Source organism: Lycium barbarum, chromosome 4 (genome assembly GCF_019175385.1).
Source record: "Lycium barbarum isolate Lr01 chromosome 4, ASM1917538v2, whole genome shotgun sequence".
NCBI lineage: Eukaryota > Viridiplantae > Streptophyta > Magnoliopsida > Solanales > Solanaceae > Lycium > Lycium barbarum.
In genome coordinates, this window is record NC_083340.1 from 132787152 (window position 1) to 132804019 (window position 16868).

General features: G+C 34.2%; 1 protein-coding gene across 1 annotated transcript; it reads right to left on the reverse strand.

Moving 5' to 3' along the window:
* LOC132636534 (ethylene receptor 1) lies at positions 1 to 13595 on the reverse strand. Its single transcript, XM_060353451.1, has 7 exons — positions 13438 to 13595; positions 7368 to 8285; positions 5514 to 5882; positions 5019 to 5285; positions 4755 to 4882; positions 4417 to 4614; positions 1 to 754 (listed from the first exon to the last, which is right to left on the reverse strand). Exons 1-7 carry the CDS (start codon positions 13465 to 13467, stop codon positions 400 to 402), a joined length of 2265 nt encoding a protein of 754 aa, XP_060209434.1. The 5' UTR covers positions 13468 to 13595; the 3' UTR covers positions 1 to 399.
* Positions 13596 to 16868: the final 3273 nt, after the last annotated feature.

The following is a 16868-nucleotide window of genomic DNA, read 5'->3' on the forward strand; positions in this document are numbered from 1 at the left end:
GAAAGGAAACACATCCTCTATTGATCAATCATGTTTTTGCCTCAAATTTTAAGCCAAGGCAATACAGTTTCCAGAAAAAATTTCAAATGTTTCTAACGATTCAAGTAAATGAAGGGATGTGTCAATTCTAGATCTTATGAAAGTACCATGGAATATGAACACTTCCGCATATGAATTGACGTGGAAAAACCAATTCCTTTCTACAAATTTGTTCAAGTCCTCAAGCAACTTTATCCTTGCATCGCGTTTAATGAGATACATACACCTTGTTCAAGTGAGTATTTTGTGCTATCACCAAGAATACATCTTCCTTCTGCCCAAAGCCGAGAACTATATACAACGACTCGTGCATTTGGGTGAATTTTCATATGGTTTCTGCACATTTTCTTCCTACATTCACTAAGATTCAAGTACAACTCCATGCTCTAAAAGCTCAGATAAAACACTCCTCATTTTATCCACTGACACGGGTTTTAGTATAACTCCATCCATACCAACTCGCATGCAGTTTTCTTTAGTAACTCTGTCTGTGTTCCCCGTTAGTGCCACAATAAGTGGCCTGCCATGGCGCTTCCCAAACCTTTCATGAATCACTACAGCGACTTCATAACAGTCTACGCTTGGCATGCTAACATCCATGAACACTACCTTGTGTTCCTGTGTAACAACTCTCAAGCACTCATCACGAGAGCCAACGGTTGTTACATCACATCCAAGGTGTGTAAGCAGACCCTTGGTTACCATCCTGCTAACCCTGCATGAAAGAGTATCAAAACAGAAATAATTTTGATAATCAATGTCATAACTACTCACATAATCAAGTTGGGAGAATAAAAAAAGGAAAGCAAAGCTATGATCACAACATCAAGAAGAGAGTCGCAGGATCACCGCATACAAATTTGCATCCGATAATAAAACAACTGGCCTTCCATTTATAAAAAGGATAAAATTTCTACTATTTAGAAGCCCCAGTTAAGGGCCCTTTTCGTCGTCATGCCTATAGGACGACCAAGGGCATTCTTGTAATTTCAATTACTAAATGGTAAAGTCAGCCTCACATCTCCTTTTCAAATCTAGAAGGCTCCAATCTTCTTCAGCCCCTTTTAATATTTTGCTGAGGCTTCTCACAAAATCCATATTTACTAGCAAATCTATATCATTAAAAACTATCAGCAAATCTCTATCATCAAAATCAAAAGGCTACCTCTATCAACATTAAAAAAAAAACAAAAATAGACCCCATATTAACAAAATCAAGCAATATTAAAAAAAAGTGAATTCCATATTAAAAAAATTGTAAAAAGAATTATGGGCCCATATATATTAAACAACAACTAATATTAAAAAAAAATTGTGAACCCCATATTAAACACCAACCAGTATTAAAAAAAAGGTGGACCCCATATTAACAAAATCAAGCAACATTAAAAAAAAGTGAATCCCATATTAAAAAAAAAACAATGTTAAAAAAAATTGTGGGCCCCATATTAAACACCAACCAGTATTAAAAAAAAAAAAAGTGGAACCCATCACATCCAAACTCTCAGGAAAAAAAGGTGGACCTCATATTAACATAATCAAGCAATAAAAAAAAAGTAAATCCCATATTAAAAAAACAAACAATGTTAAAAAAAATTGTGGGCCCCATATTAAACACCAACCAGTATTAAAAAAAAAAAATGGAACCCACCACATCCAAACTCACGGGAAAAAAAAGGTAGACCCCATATTAACATAATCAAGCAATATTAAAAAAAAAGTGAATCCCATATTAATAAAACAAACAATGTTAAAAAATAAATGCTTAGAAAATCAAACAATTAAATCAATAATGATGGACTCATTGCCACATGCGTATCAACCCATTAGTGGGAGCAAATGAAATTATTGTACAGCAACATACTTAAAATACTTATATATTAAAATAAGATATAATTTAATTACTTTTTCATTTTTTCCTTACTCTAATAAATGTGAAAAGAGATTAATGTCATAAAATAAAAAATAATATTAAATGCAGATCAAATAATTAATAAGCTAAATTAGTGAACTTATAATTCTAATCGACGTTTCCCTAAAATAACGTGTAAAAAATAACATGACGAGTAAAATGAGTTAAATAAAAAATATTTACTAAAAATTAAAAAATAGAAGTTCTTCAAGGCCCCATATTAAACACCAACCATCATATTAACAAAATCAAGCAATATTAATAAAAAAAATTGAATCCCATATTAAAAAAACAAACAATGTTATAAAAAAAAAGTGCTTAGAAAATCAAAAAATGACAAGTAAAATGAGTTAAACAAAAAATATTTACTAAAAATTAAAAAATAGAAGTTCTTCATTTAGATAAAAAAATCAAATTTCTACTTTATTTCATCTTAAACATGTAAAATTAATATAATAATTTGAATTAGAATTGTCCAAATCAAAATTTGATAAAAAAATTATATGTATTACTTTACTATTACTACTATATAGAAGAGCCGGTTTATAGAGGCAAGATCATTATCCGTGTTCAGTCCCACTTTTTTATTTAAGAGTAAAAAAATCTTTTGTGGTCCCACCCACTTTTTTATTTAAGGGCAAAAAAATAACGTTTTATACTTTATATTACCAACTCTTCTAAAAAATATAGATAGAAATATTTTATTATATTTCTATTTTTCTACTATATAGAAACATTGGTTTAACCGTACTTCGTCGACAGTCACTCTTAAAAAAAAAAAAAAAAAGAGCTGGACCCCACAGTCCCCAAACTCATGAAAAAAAAGTGGACTACACCCTCTCCAAACTCATGAAAAAAAAAAGATGGACCCAATATTAAAAAAAAAAAAAAAAAAAAAAGGCAACATCAAAAAAAAAAAAAAACACGTGCACCCCATATACTAAAAAATCAAACAATATTCATGTAATTCCCAAAGTATCCCCATCAAGTCAATAATAGCGAATTCATTGTTACATGCATATTAACCCATTAGTGAGAGCAAATGAAATTGTTACACAGCAAAAAACATGGACCTCATATTATTAATTTTCTTCAAAATATTTAATTGTTGTATTCGCTATTCCGCCATGTCATTTATTTGTTATATTTATTAAAATAAATATACTTAAAATATATATATTTAAAAAATAAGATACAATTTAATTACTAAATGTGAAAAGAGATTAATATCAAATGAAAATCAAATAATGAATAAGGTAAATTAGTCAAATTATAATTCTAATTCACATTTCTTAAAAAACCATGCAAAAGACAACATGACAAGTAAAATGAGTTAAACCGAGAATATTTACCAAAAATTAAAAAATAGCATTTCTTCGTTTAAATACAAAATTAATTTCCACTTTGTTTCGTTTCAAACATATAAAATTAATTTAATAATTTGAATTAGAATTATCCAAATCAAAATTTGATAAAAAATAATGTATTTTACACTTTTAAATTAATCGAATTAAAATTGAAAGTATCAACTGATGCTTAAATATTGCTATTATTTTATCTCAAAGAGAAGAAAATAGTTTTCTTTTAAACAAGTCTTCTTTTTTAAAAAACATTAATAAATTTTCGTAACAAACACGAATAAAATAAAGTTTTAGATACGGAGCACAAACTACAATGTTATATTAATCGTATTTTAAACATGGTATATATATATATATATATATATATATATATATATATATATATATATATTATCACTATCTAAACACAATTAATATACATAAATACACTATAATGTGAAGTGTTGGGCCCGTGCGCAGCACGGGCATAAGCCATCTAGTATTAAGAGAAAGGGGACTCTGTAACTGGCTCTGGATCTAGAAGTCTCAGGGAAAAAAAAAAAGTAAAGCGAACCAGATCGACTCTGACATCCTTTAATTCAATGCATATCTACCAAAGACTTGTATTAAGAATTTATGTAGTAACTTTTTCCTCCATCTTCTTATGCCTTGAAAGAGCAGTATATACTTATAATGGATTTGAAAGTCTACTTGCCAGTTGGTCACTCCTTTCTTATAACTAGAGATAATGATGTGAGCCCCAAGGGGTAGGCTGGTCATCTCTCCTTCCCTTCTCCCGATCCTGCTACTGTAAGTCCATTTTCCCACCACCTATTCTCCTTGACGTTAGGAAAAGGCATATACTCCTAAGTACGTGTCGCCAGCACATCCACGTATAGTTGTTTAACATTCTAACTTCCTTACTCTTACGTAGACTCAGTAGAAGCTAGGTCTTCTTCCAAAAGTGATATCCCGTTATTACCTCTCTTAACTATTTACATGTTCAGTCTCACGTAAGATAGATTAATACACATAAGATGAGAAACTCATGAACGAGATGGATCCAGATACATAACAGCATGACAAGACAAGAGCTGGAGATAAAGAGGTCCAGATAGTACTCACCCATTATCATCCATAACCAAAACCTTTAATCCTTGAAAAGTCATCAGCATGTGATTTGCTGGCAATTTGGCCACAAAGGGGAGCTTAGATTCATTTGCACGTCCAGCAATGCCAAGTTTAATGATAAATATAGCAGTGGACCCCTTGCCAAGACCTTCACTTTCAATCCAAATATGTCCTTCCATAAGATTGACAAACCTGTTTTCCAGCCCATTAGAAGATGTGTCAATACTAAATGCAATAAGAGAATAGAACTTCAATTTGAAGCAGTTACCAAGTCCACATAGCAAAAGAAATGACAGACGGAAAAGAACGTCTAGGAACTGGGATCCCTGTACCTCTTACAAATTGCAAGGCCAAGCCCAGTGCCACCAGTATTTGTAGTTGCTAGTGGTTGGCTTTGTGTAAACTTGCTAAACAGGTTGGGAATATCCTGCGGACTAATTCCTACGCCCGTATCTTTTACCTAAACTACAGAAAGTAGTAGTTAGCATAGTAAAAATATCAAGAACTAAAAATTTGACAGTAAAAGTCTAAAATGTCAAATTTGTAACCACCCTTAACCTATCATAGAAAGTATATCAAGCTTGTAAAAATCATACCTGCACCCGTAAGTAGATGTGATTTTCACTTGGCACAGCAAAAAACTCGGGGGCTCTAGGATCTCTTAAAGAATCTGATTTTGCAACAAAAGCAGAAATTGACACGCTGCCTTCCTTTGAGAACTTTACGGCATTGCCAACAACATTTAACAGAATTTGCATTAGCCGTTTTTCATCCCCAATTACATATTCCGGCAAATCTGATGACAAACTAAGCGTGACAAAAAGCTTTTTCACAGATGCAATAGGCTTGATTAAGTTAAGGACCTACAGCAATAAGCAGACACATAAATCAATTAGTAGGTCCAGCAAAATATCATTAATGCATCACTCTTTGTTTTTTTCCTGACAGATAATCTAGAATTTGCTAGTGAAAAGAAAAGAAAGGTTTTTTTTTTTTTTTGGGTGTTGGGGGGGGGGGGGGGGGGGGGGGGGGGTTCGTGTGTGTGGAGGGGGTGGGGGAGGAGGAGGAGGAGGAGGAGGCATGAAGGGCACCTCTCTAAATAGGGCGTGGAGACTAAAAGTGTCAATATCAAGTTGAAGACTTCCATCCTCTAGCCTTGAAAGATCCAAGACATCATTGATGAGCGTCGCTAAAAGGTTGCTGCTTTTGAGGATTGTTTCAACCATCAGACGCTGCTCTGCAGTTAGATCAGTTTCTTGTAGCAAGGAAGAAAGTGCAATTATCGCATGCATGGGAGTTCTCATTTCATGATTCATAACAGCCAAGAAATCATTACGTGCGCGAACAGCCATTTCTGCTTCTCTTCTTGCCAGATCAAGAGCCACATTTTGGTCCATAAGAAGATCCCTAGCCCTCATTGATTCTTCTAAAATAGCAGCATGTGACAGAGCAACAGCAACCTGAAATGACAAGGTGTATATTAAATCACACTATGACTCAAGGATAGCTCTTAGTTAATCAAATAGACGTATAAGCACCTAAAACTAGTTGAGACCAGACACTGAAAACTAGAATAGATTATTTCCCTATATATCTAGAAGTAGAACATGCAAAATTAGGAGAAAGGAGGCAGGTCTCCAGTTTCCAGAGTTTTCTCCAAGAAAGCAAAAATTTGTCTTGGCAAGGGCACAGGGTTGGGGAGAAGAAGCTGACATGGATGTCTTTTCCTCAGTTGTTCTTTCTTTTATTAATTGTTACTTTTTTACACAATGAAAGCATAATAGCTAGTGGAATGTCTGGACAAATGAGGATTACAGTTGGTTAACAGCAAGCCTAAAAATAGTCCAATTACGATGAATTTCTTTGAAAACTGATTTTTGAACCTGAGTCGAAGTGGTATAGATTTAGAGGTTTCATATTGCAGACCTCAACTAATTTGAGATTGAGGCATAGTTGATTGAGTTATATTTTCCATTGCTAACCAGGGGAAATCCAGGAATAGAGTCAAACATAACAACTTATTTATGCAGAAAATGTGAAAATTCCTGAAGACTGTACAAGGCAAACAGCACAAAGCAGTAAAACTTGGACACTTTGCCTGTAAGTGACACAATATCATGATTTTTATTCAGTAAAACAAAGACTAGGCGTGCACTTGCTAGCGAGCTAATTCCTTTCATCAGAGAACAGTGCATTACCAGAGACAGAATGAAAGGATTACGTTTGTAAAGTTTCCAATGGAGAAGTAAGATACCAGATATGTAAAAATTTTGAACGGCTCCATTGAAGAATCATTTTTGTAACAACTCAGTAGTATTTGCTTTTACACACTTAAATACATTATCTCAAATGTGATTTTCACTTCATATGATAAAAGTACTTGGAAGAAAACTACATATACTACAAGAAGTTTTATGTACCAAGAAAGGAATATCCAATTAATTCAGAAAGGTTGTTCCTGACATTTCTATATACCATAGATCCTACTCCCCATGCTCCTAATACTGTCAGCTATGAAAGAAAAAGCCAAGGAGTTAAGGTCCTACCAGAAAATTTACTATGAATCTATGATACACTCATCTGCAACCCAGCGTAACTATTCACTCACCGAAAAGCAATCAACAGACAAAAGATGCAAAAAAAGATCATCATAATTCGGCTGTTTGATTTATCTTTGAAAAAATTCATAATAACAATAACAGTATTAACAATTCAGCTGTGCAATTCCAATTTATAATACGTATAATACTAATAACAACTCCGCTGTGCAATTTCTGTTGCACATTATCAGACAATGAATTTCTCAGATTTTTGTAATTGTTCTTCTCCATATCTAATTTGACACCCAAAACTAAGTATGTCAACACGGTTGTGTTGAATCCAAACTTATATAAAGGAGAAACCATAAAATATTATATTAAGAAATTTCCAATAAAAAATCGAACCTGATCAGCTACTACTTCAACAAGCTCCAGCTCATGAACATGCCATTGTCTTGCACTGTCTGAAGGAAGCATCAGAACCATTAAAGCATAGCGCTTTGTTGAAAGCTCAGGCCAATCATTAATCTGAAAGTTTGACAGATGCAGAAGTGGAACCCTGACAGCAACCACCTCACCAGGCATGTATTTCCCAGTAGGTCGAAGTCTTGCGACAGGTGAATTTGGTGATACTTTCACGGCACGATTTGTACCGAAAACTTGATTGATTACAGGAAGTTGTATGGGTACAGTGAGTCCAACTGGATTTTGGTGATGTAGAGTGTAAGAAAGTTGAAGTTCTAGTCCAGCACGCGTAGGCATCCATAATGCACACTCTTCCAATGCCAACGTTCTTCCAAGCTCAACAAGTGTAGTTTTTAAAATAGTATGTCTATCAAGAGTGCTTCGGATTTCATGAGTCAGCATTCTCACATGTCTACCTGTCTCCTCTTGAGTTCGAAAAAAACCCATTTCACGGTCAAGCTGTGCAGCTTTCTTTTTCAAGAATAGTTCCCTAGTTTTGACACTTAATAAATCGGGAATGATGTGGACAAGCATGAGAGCAGTTATACATGACACCAGCGCAGTCAAGACCTTTGCAGTAGTCATTACTACTGCCACGTTCCTTGTATGCATATTAAATGTCCATAAATTGATAAGATGTGTTGCTCCACAAAGAACTATAAAAGCACCGAACTGCACAAGAACCCATCTATATGGAAAAACAGCAGACTTCTTAACGAAGTATATCAACTCCACTGGAATGGAGAAATAAGCAAGTGCTATGAAGAAATCAGAAATGTACTGATACTTCATTAGCAAGTCATCAGCAGGCAACTGTGGGTCGATGATGCAGTTACATGAATCCACGATGGAAGATAACTGCAGAATAAGTTAGCACATAAGGTCATGAATAAAAAGGTGAACGAGAGTTAAACACTGAACATAGTGGCAGCATAAGTTATGACATATGTTCATGAAAAAGGAATTATACTTCAGATGAACAACAAGGTGAAGAAGAAGCAAATACTGAAATATAACAGCTAACTTAATGTCAAATCATAGTTCCCTAAACAACAAAAGAAAACTACATTGTGACTTTCATCTCTATGATATGTATTTTATGTAAGCCACAACTTTGCAGATTCAATATGTATAGATCTCTAAAGAACTAAACTAAAAACAAAAAGTTTTGGGTGAAATCGTGGGTCTAAACGTTTCTGATGTCCTTTGCAGAAACTCCTTTTAGACAATTGTACATTCTTTTGTTCCTTTCAATTTTCTCTCTATTAAACTCTGTTAAGAAATGGATCTTGGGTCTAACTCAACCCAGAAGCTAGATCATGAGAGGGGGGGGGGGGGGGGGGGGGGATTGCCCAACACCATATAAGGAGACCGAACACCCATGCCACAACCGATGTGAGAGAATCAACAACCCCCCCCCCCCAAACACCCGGCATGCTCAGGAGCGTGGACAATATAAGATGGGGTCCCAACATCGGGTAAACAATGAATCGGGATGGGCCTGGCTTTGATACCATGGAATGAAATGGATCTTTAGACAAGCATAAGTTACAAGATAAGACTCTCCTTCAACAATCTCGTTGAAAATAATAAAATTGTGTCCCATACATGATCTAGTTCTTATAGCGAATTAGAAATGCTACCCACAAAGATAAGAACCTAGGGGTCTTCACTCTCTACCAATATCTTGGAAAAATGCTACACCAACTACTCTGCATAATTTGTTTTGCATTTTTCTCTTGCACAATTTTTTTTATTGAATTTTAAGGGACATGAGATAGGTAGAATAGGTAGGAGAATTTAGTTGTGGAGATTGAAAGAACAATTATTACCAACAGGTGTTGCAATTGGATCAGCTGCGCACGGATTAATTGGACAGCTGACATCAATTCACCTTTTGGCAGTTCCAGATCTATGGCGCCAATGGCAACTAAGTATATACATCTTACTTGTTGTCACATAATGCATATTATTTAGTAAAGTTCCTCTATTCTTCCTCTCCTAGTTTCTCTCGTTTTACCTTCTTGCGGGAGTGGAGCTGCTGTCGATATTGTAGACATCCTTATTTCGATTCTTCTGGCATGAAATCCATCAAAACAACACTCAATTGCTGGAGTTACCTCTTAATCCATTTCTCTTGTATCATTTCCCTTATGATTCATTTTTACTCCGAGCTTTACACAAATTTCGCTAATTGACTGAACTTCTCATTTTGCAATATATGGTTTGCAAGTTTAGACAGGATTAGGAATGAAGATATCCGGGATAAGGTGGGAGTAGCATCGGTGGAGGACAAGATACAGGAAGCACAGCTGAGATGGTTTGGACATGTGAAGAAGAAAGACACAGATGCCCCAGTGCGGAGGTGTGAGAGGTTGGGTATGGACGGTTTTAGAAGAGGTAGGCCGAAGAAGTATTGGGGAGAGGTGCTTAGACAGGACATGGTGCAGTTTCAGCTTACCGAGGACATGACCTTAGATAGGACGCTATGGAGGACTCAGATTAGGGTAGAAGGCTAGTAGGTTGTCCCGCTTATCACTTCGTACTAGTAGTCGCAGTTTTGATCCACAGTTTATTGTCCTTTGATTCTTGCTGCTATATGTTGTTTCTTGTACTTCGACTATCTTATTTATCTGTGGTAGCCACTGCTTCTTTTTTCTCAGACTGCTTTATCAGGGCTTTTTCGCTTTCATTAGTTGCATTTTTCATATTGCTTTGAGCTATTTGTGCTTATCTGACCTTTTCTCGTCATGTTTTCTCTTGAGCCGAGGGTCTTTTGGAAACAACCTCCCTATCTTCCGAGATAGGGGTAAGCTCTGCGTACACTTTATCCTTTCCAGACCTCACATTGTGGAATTTCACTAGGTATGTTGTTGTTGTAAGTTTAGTTCATTACGGTTAGTATCAGAGCTCCTCTCTATGCCCATTATTGATCATATTAGAGAGAATATGATCAAAGTAATCTGACTAGTATATAAAGAGAGTGGTGCTAGTCCATATCGATCAAAGTCGAAGCGTGAAAGACGTTTCCAGTGCTAGTTATCCAATTATAGAAGTGACCCCATACTTTTGCTTTGGCGTTTCTCTAAAGTTGCAGTCATGGTGAAATCTTGGTTTATTTAACCACCAGGAAGTCTCAAGAACACAAGTTTCTACAAAGAAAAATAGAAGATGAAAGGCTTGTTATCCAAAATTCCTTTATTTATTTATCATTGCCATTTTTTAATCGTCTATTCTTTCTTTTATCAGTATGCTTGATCACTAGTAGAAATATGCCCTATTACATATATATGGTCAACAACATCCATCAGTTGTTAATCGGACTCAATTAGATTCGAGCCGAACTCCTGAGAAACTATAACATTGATAACTAGCGCATCTTAAGAGCCTTCCTCCAACAGTAATCACATTGGCGATGGGAACCTTTCAAGACCACAAGGAGTCAAATCCATGCAACTAAGGTCTCCATTCCAACCCATTCATACCATGCTAACCTTCCTCATTGTAATTGAGAAAAACCTCACCCAGGGTTGTGCAAGTTCGACAGGAACTCATATAACTTCTTTTAAAATAAAGTAAGATAACTATACCATTTAATCACACCCTATCAAAAACCAAAATTAGTTAGAGTTAGATCCCTAGTTGATAGGAAAGAGGGATTTAGGGTTTGAGTTACACATTTCGCGTGTATATTGAATAGGCCGTGGAGGACACGTGGCAGCGTACGAGTCAGCCGATGAGTTTTAGTTGGACGGTCGAGATTAGATTTTCATTAATTGGATTGGCGGCCCTGATGAACTGGATGGTTAGAGAAGCCAAAGTTGTTATAACAACCTTCCCTAGCTGGGCCAGATCTTAGATTTGGACTGGTAATTTGTTACATTCTTTCTCTTCCTCTCCTTCGATCTCTTTCTTCTCTCTTTATCAAATTCTCACCATTTCTGGTTCTATCTTAACAGGAATTGGAGTTTGGAAGCTTGTTAATGGAAGTCTTATAGTTTCTAAGCTTGTAGTTCGATTGTAATTCGACCATTCATCAACAAACGTCCATTTTCGGTTCAATTCCTATTTCTATTTCTGTTGCGCATTGAACTTCCTTATAAGTTCATAGCAGTTACAGTGCATCTAACAGGAAACGGAAATGCCTGATCATACTCTTACCAGCTTAATAGTGGAGTGGTGCAATGCACAAATATTTCCTTGGAGGTACGAACACAATTTTGCAGCTATAATAGGAAGAATTCAGTAAACTTTGTGAACAAATGACAGCTGACTCCGAGAAATTTTTTTGAGGACTTAAAATCATGAGTTCTCATTAGGAACCTTAGTATAGTAGACAATTACTTTTATCCAGCTCTGTTGGGGTGCTTAAAGAAGAATCTAAGTTTAGATAAATTCTCAAAGGAAAATGAGGATAAGTGGAAATGGCTGGAGAATAAGTTGTGGAGGTTGAAGGAACAGTTATACCCCAACGGGCAGTTAAAAGTGGTTTGAATGCTCGTGGATTAATTGCACTGCTTAGATAGTAAGTACTCCTCCATCCTTAACCAGAGGTCTCGAGTTCGAGTCCTGCGGGTATGAACTCGCCTTTGTTAGGGAGCGCTTTACCTCCAATGTGGGACTTCCTAGCGCAAATCCGGATGTAGTCGAGCCCCAGTGCGGGTACCGAACTCCACGTGGGAAACCAAAAAAAAAAAATGCACATCACTTGGTAAAGCTCCTCTCTACTTCCCTTTCAGATTCTCTCCTTCTTTCACTTCCTTCTCCTTCCTCAATCCTTCTCACAAAGGTAGAATACCATTCGTAGACCATCAAAACTCAAACGCCTAAATTACCTTTATTTTGTATCATTTCCCTTTCGATTCATAGTAATCCGAGCTGTACATGAATTCCACTTATTGACAAACTTCCCCTTCTGTCTTGATAGTTGATTGCTTGCAATTTGTACTCATTTACATATTATCATTCTTAAATATCGTTCCCAAATCCCCACTTCATTCCACTCTCCAAGAATTAATAACCTTGCTCAATGAAAATTTAACTATCATATTCAGTAAAAATTAACTATCATGGAGGATGGATTATAGACTTGTTAGAGAACTTCTAAAGCTTGTTTTGGACCACACTCCGTCCCAAGTCAAACTAAGACAATCTTTTTGGGACAGAAGGAGTATATACATACATAGTTAACTTAGTTTTTTACTTTTATTTTCTTTAGTATAATGATATATGAAATGAGCTTAAATATTGGATTCTTATAGCCAACCCAACTTGTCTGGACTGAGGCGTAGTTGTTGTTATTGTTGTTGTATTCATTAAAACAACAACGTTAACTAATTAGCCATTTCAATCATTCGTTTTAGGGTATTGCAAATTAACTGATTTGAGCTAAGTTAAAACACTGAAATCAGTCATTTAACGCGCAGAACGAGCTGAAATTCAAACATTCATCCCAAAAGATGAAACTATAAGAAGATAATTAATGATTAATCACAACTTTGAAGACATTATTATCACAAGAGAACCAAATAAGAAACTTAATTAGTACTACTCCCTCTGTCCCAATTTATATGACACACTTTCCTTTTATCGGTCCCAAAAAGAACGACACATTTCCTTATCTGGCAACAATTTAACTTTAAACTTTACCTTTTACGCTTAACGAGATGACCTATAACCCCACAAATATCTTTATCTCTTTTTAAACCACAAGATTCAAAAAGTCTTTCTTTATTTCTTAAACTCCGTACCCCAGTCAAACTACATAAGTAACTTTTAAATAACTGGTAGTAATTTGCAATTATTCGTTTTAGGGTTCTCTAAGTTAATTGATTTGAGCTAGTTAAACACTGAAACTACAAGAAGATAATAAATGAGTAATCACAATTAATATTACAAGAGAAGCAAGAAAAATAAAAATAAAAAGTTAATTAGTAACTTTTTAAACCCCACAAAGTAGTTAAAAAAAAGTTATTAATTAAAGTAATTAGGGTTTATTATGGGTACTTACAAGGCGATTCATGCGTTGAAGAGATCCCATCGTGAGAAAAAATATTGGGGCGAAAAAAAAGAGAAGAATAGATAGATGATCAAGAAATGAGACGAGTATAAAGGAAAGTGATACAATGGACTTGGCTAGAAAAGGAAATGACCCGACTTGTCATTACACTCACGGGTCAACCACCTGCTTTTTTTTTCAAAAGGAAATGTTAAAAAATATACAGCTTTTGAAAATATTTAGCCTATGTAGCACAATATATAATATTATACAACAGAAAACATTATATTCCCTTCATCTCAATTTAAGTATTTTATTTTTTCTTTTTTGGTAATATTTTGTAAGTTGACAAGTTTATAACCACAAAATTTGAAGGACATTTTAGTATATTATACACATAATTAATTTAGGATCAGAAGATTTAAAAATCTCTACTTATTTCTTAACTTCTGTGTCTAGTCAAACTAAGACACTTTGATTGAAATAGAGGGAGTACATAGTGTATCAATCTTGTATAAAGTGTGTAAAGATATTTATATACAAATATGGACTAAATCGGGTGTTTATACATAAAGTATAAGTTACGGGGCATAAATATTTTCAAAAATAGACATAGAGCGTAATTTTTCCTTTTTTAATGGGAAGGGATAATTACGCTTTAGGTCCATTTGGGAGAAAATATTTACGTCACGTAATTCATATTTTTAGTTTGTTACCCGGTTTAGCATATATTTATTTATAAGCACCTTTTATATACTTTTTATATGTTTCTCTCAGATATAATGTTGTATAATATTGTGTTAACTGGATGGACTCCAACGACGGACAATTGTTTGATTGAATTTGAAGGGCCTTTTTTCACGTGTAAATGTCGGGGGAAAAGGGAAAGAACATAGGAAAAGAGATTACCTAGAAATGGGGTATTATCAACCTATGGTCAATTACTCCTCAACAAGACCGGTAGTCTTTTTCTTTTCTTTTTCCTTATTGTAATATCAAAATTTGAGTCCAAGACTGGACGAGGCTCGTGATTAGGTATTTGAGAATGGAATCATCTTTTATAGGGAGCGTTTTATCTTCAAAGTGAACTTTCCAGTGCGACATGTTTGGGGTTAGATTAAGATTCGTGTTGAAAAGTCTTACATTATGGATAAAGTAACCTTACAAAAGACGACTCCATTTTCAGAATTCAAATTCGAGAACTCTAATTTAGGATGAAGAGATACTAAGCACTCTACCACAACCTTAATTTGGTGGTACCAATTTTTTATCGCACATTGTCACTACCCTAGAACTTCTAACACGTAATTTGTTCGCTTCAACAACATCCGTTGTTGTTGTTGATAAAATGAACCATACAGTCCGAAGATTGTAGTGGGGTAAGTATCTATTCATATAATCAGAAGTATCAAATTTGAGCTCTGGAAATGAAATTATCTTTAGAAGAGAGCATTTTTACACTTCAAGTAAAAAAATTCGATGCGAATTAGTATTAATCGAGACCCAAAATGAATACCAAACACTAGGAGAGAAACAAAAAAGACCTTGGTCCATAAAGGATAAGACGAATCGTCAAACCTCCGAAACATTATCATTTGCATATGAGCCAGTCGAAAGAATCACCTTGAAGCTCGTTACTCTCGTGCTTTTGATAATTTTCAGTTATTTAAAAGAAATGTGAAATGTCCGTAATACGAAGTTGATTGTCACAGTCAACGAATCACAATTTCAATCCTGCTAAAGCATATAAGCTTGTTGCTTTAATGCTTCAGCAGCATTCAAATGTTGTTGTTGTTGTTGATGTAATAGATTATATACTTCACTATTTCATTTTATATGACATTCTTTTTTTTTAAATATATTTTAATAAAGTGATATTTGTATATATTTTAAAATGCGTTGACTTAAATTTATCATTTAGCCCTTGTTGACATGATGTTATAACTAAAAATGGGTACCACTTGGTTGCACCTAGTGTTATATTGAACTAATGAATGCAAAATATGCATGTGTTATTTCGTACACCAATTCAACACAATCAGGAAGTTTGAATTGAATCTTACCAAGTTTTCACGATCTTCTGAAACTTCCCTAACTTTAATTTAGAAGAAGTTAGTTATTCACGTGTTTCTTATAAAATCAATAGTAAACTGTGAAGCACGAAATAAAGCAAAATCACGAGATTTTATATTAAAAATCAACTGGCTCAAAGTGCAAAAACCGCTACCTACCCTTTTAGAATTTAAATCAAACACCACTAAAATAACGAGTCAACTTCAAATTACAATTCAGCAATTCTAAGACCTAAATCTAAGCCTTAAACCCAACACACCGAATGTTGCAACCCATTAAATTAACTTTAACTTGAAGCCAAATGTTCCACTATTAAAAACCCTATGAGTGTTTCTAAATAAGCGTATTAGGTTGCAACTCGATAACCTAGCACAATGAACAAAGAGTGAACTCAACGAATTGAAACAAATTAAGGAACAAGGAACATGTATCCAGCTTGGTTCTTCACACACTCCTGACAAGTCTGAAATTTTTCAAATTTAGAACTCTTGATGATCTTTCAATTTGCTTCTGGGACTCTCCATATTGTGTTTGTATGCATCTACGAAAATACACTGAACTATTTAAATGCAAGAGCATAAGCAACACGACAACTCAAAGCAAACAAGGAATCAAATTAAGTAATATCCAATTTGGTTAGTTTATTTTCTTCTTTTTTTTCCTTTCTCTATTTTTATCTTCTTCTTATTTATTTAAATCTAAATTAATAAAAATATTCTCATAATTATTTTATTTTTTGCAAATGAAAACAAAAGTTGTATCTAAAATATGACTCTATTTTTTTTATAAATTATTTTACAAATTTTAACTTGCTAAAAATGATATAAAAATTAATATATCAAAATTAAGTTTAAACTCTATTTGTTGATTTTTTTTAATAATTTTTTCTTTTAAAAAATGAACCTGCGATGTATGATACCTTGTCAATATATATATATATATATATATATATATATATATATATATATATATATATATATCACGTGGGTATTATAAAGGACTGTGGAGTTTTTTTGGAGGAATGTACCAGTCTTTTATGATACATTGTTAGTGTATGATATATACCATGTGGGTATCATAGAGGACTGAGAAGTATTTTATTTTTATTTTTAAGGAACGAACCAGTCTTTACGATACTCTGTCAGTATATGATATATGTTGACACCCAATTTTGTCCCACCTTTCCTCCAAAATACCTATTTTTCGCTTCTAATATTTTGGCAACTTTAAAAAATAATTATCTGCATTTTTACTATAATTAGCTTTTATTAATACCGGCATTTCATTATCCTGTCATTTACTACCGTCATTACTACCATTATTATTATTATTATTATTTGTTACTATTTTTTATTATTATTACTAGTATT

Bases quoted from the DNA above. Each gene is read 5' to 3' on its own strand.
- LOC132636534 (XM_060353451.1), bottom strand. From the start codon at position 13,467: ATGGGATCTCTTCAACGCATGAATCGCCTT. The intron at 5,883-7,367 runs GTTCGATTTTTT...TTGTCATTTCAG, and splicing joins TTGAAGTAGTAGCTGATCAG to GTTGCTGTTGCTCTGTCACA. The intron at 4,615-4,754 runs GTACAGGGATCC...GCTGGAAAACAG, and splicing joins GGCCTTGCAATTTGTAAGAG to GTTTGTCAATCTTATGGAAG.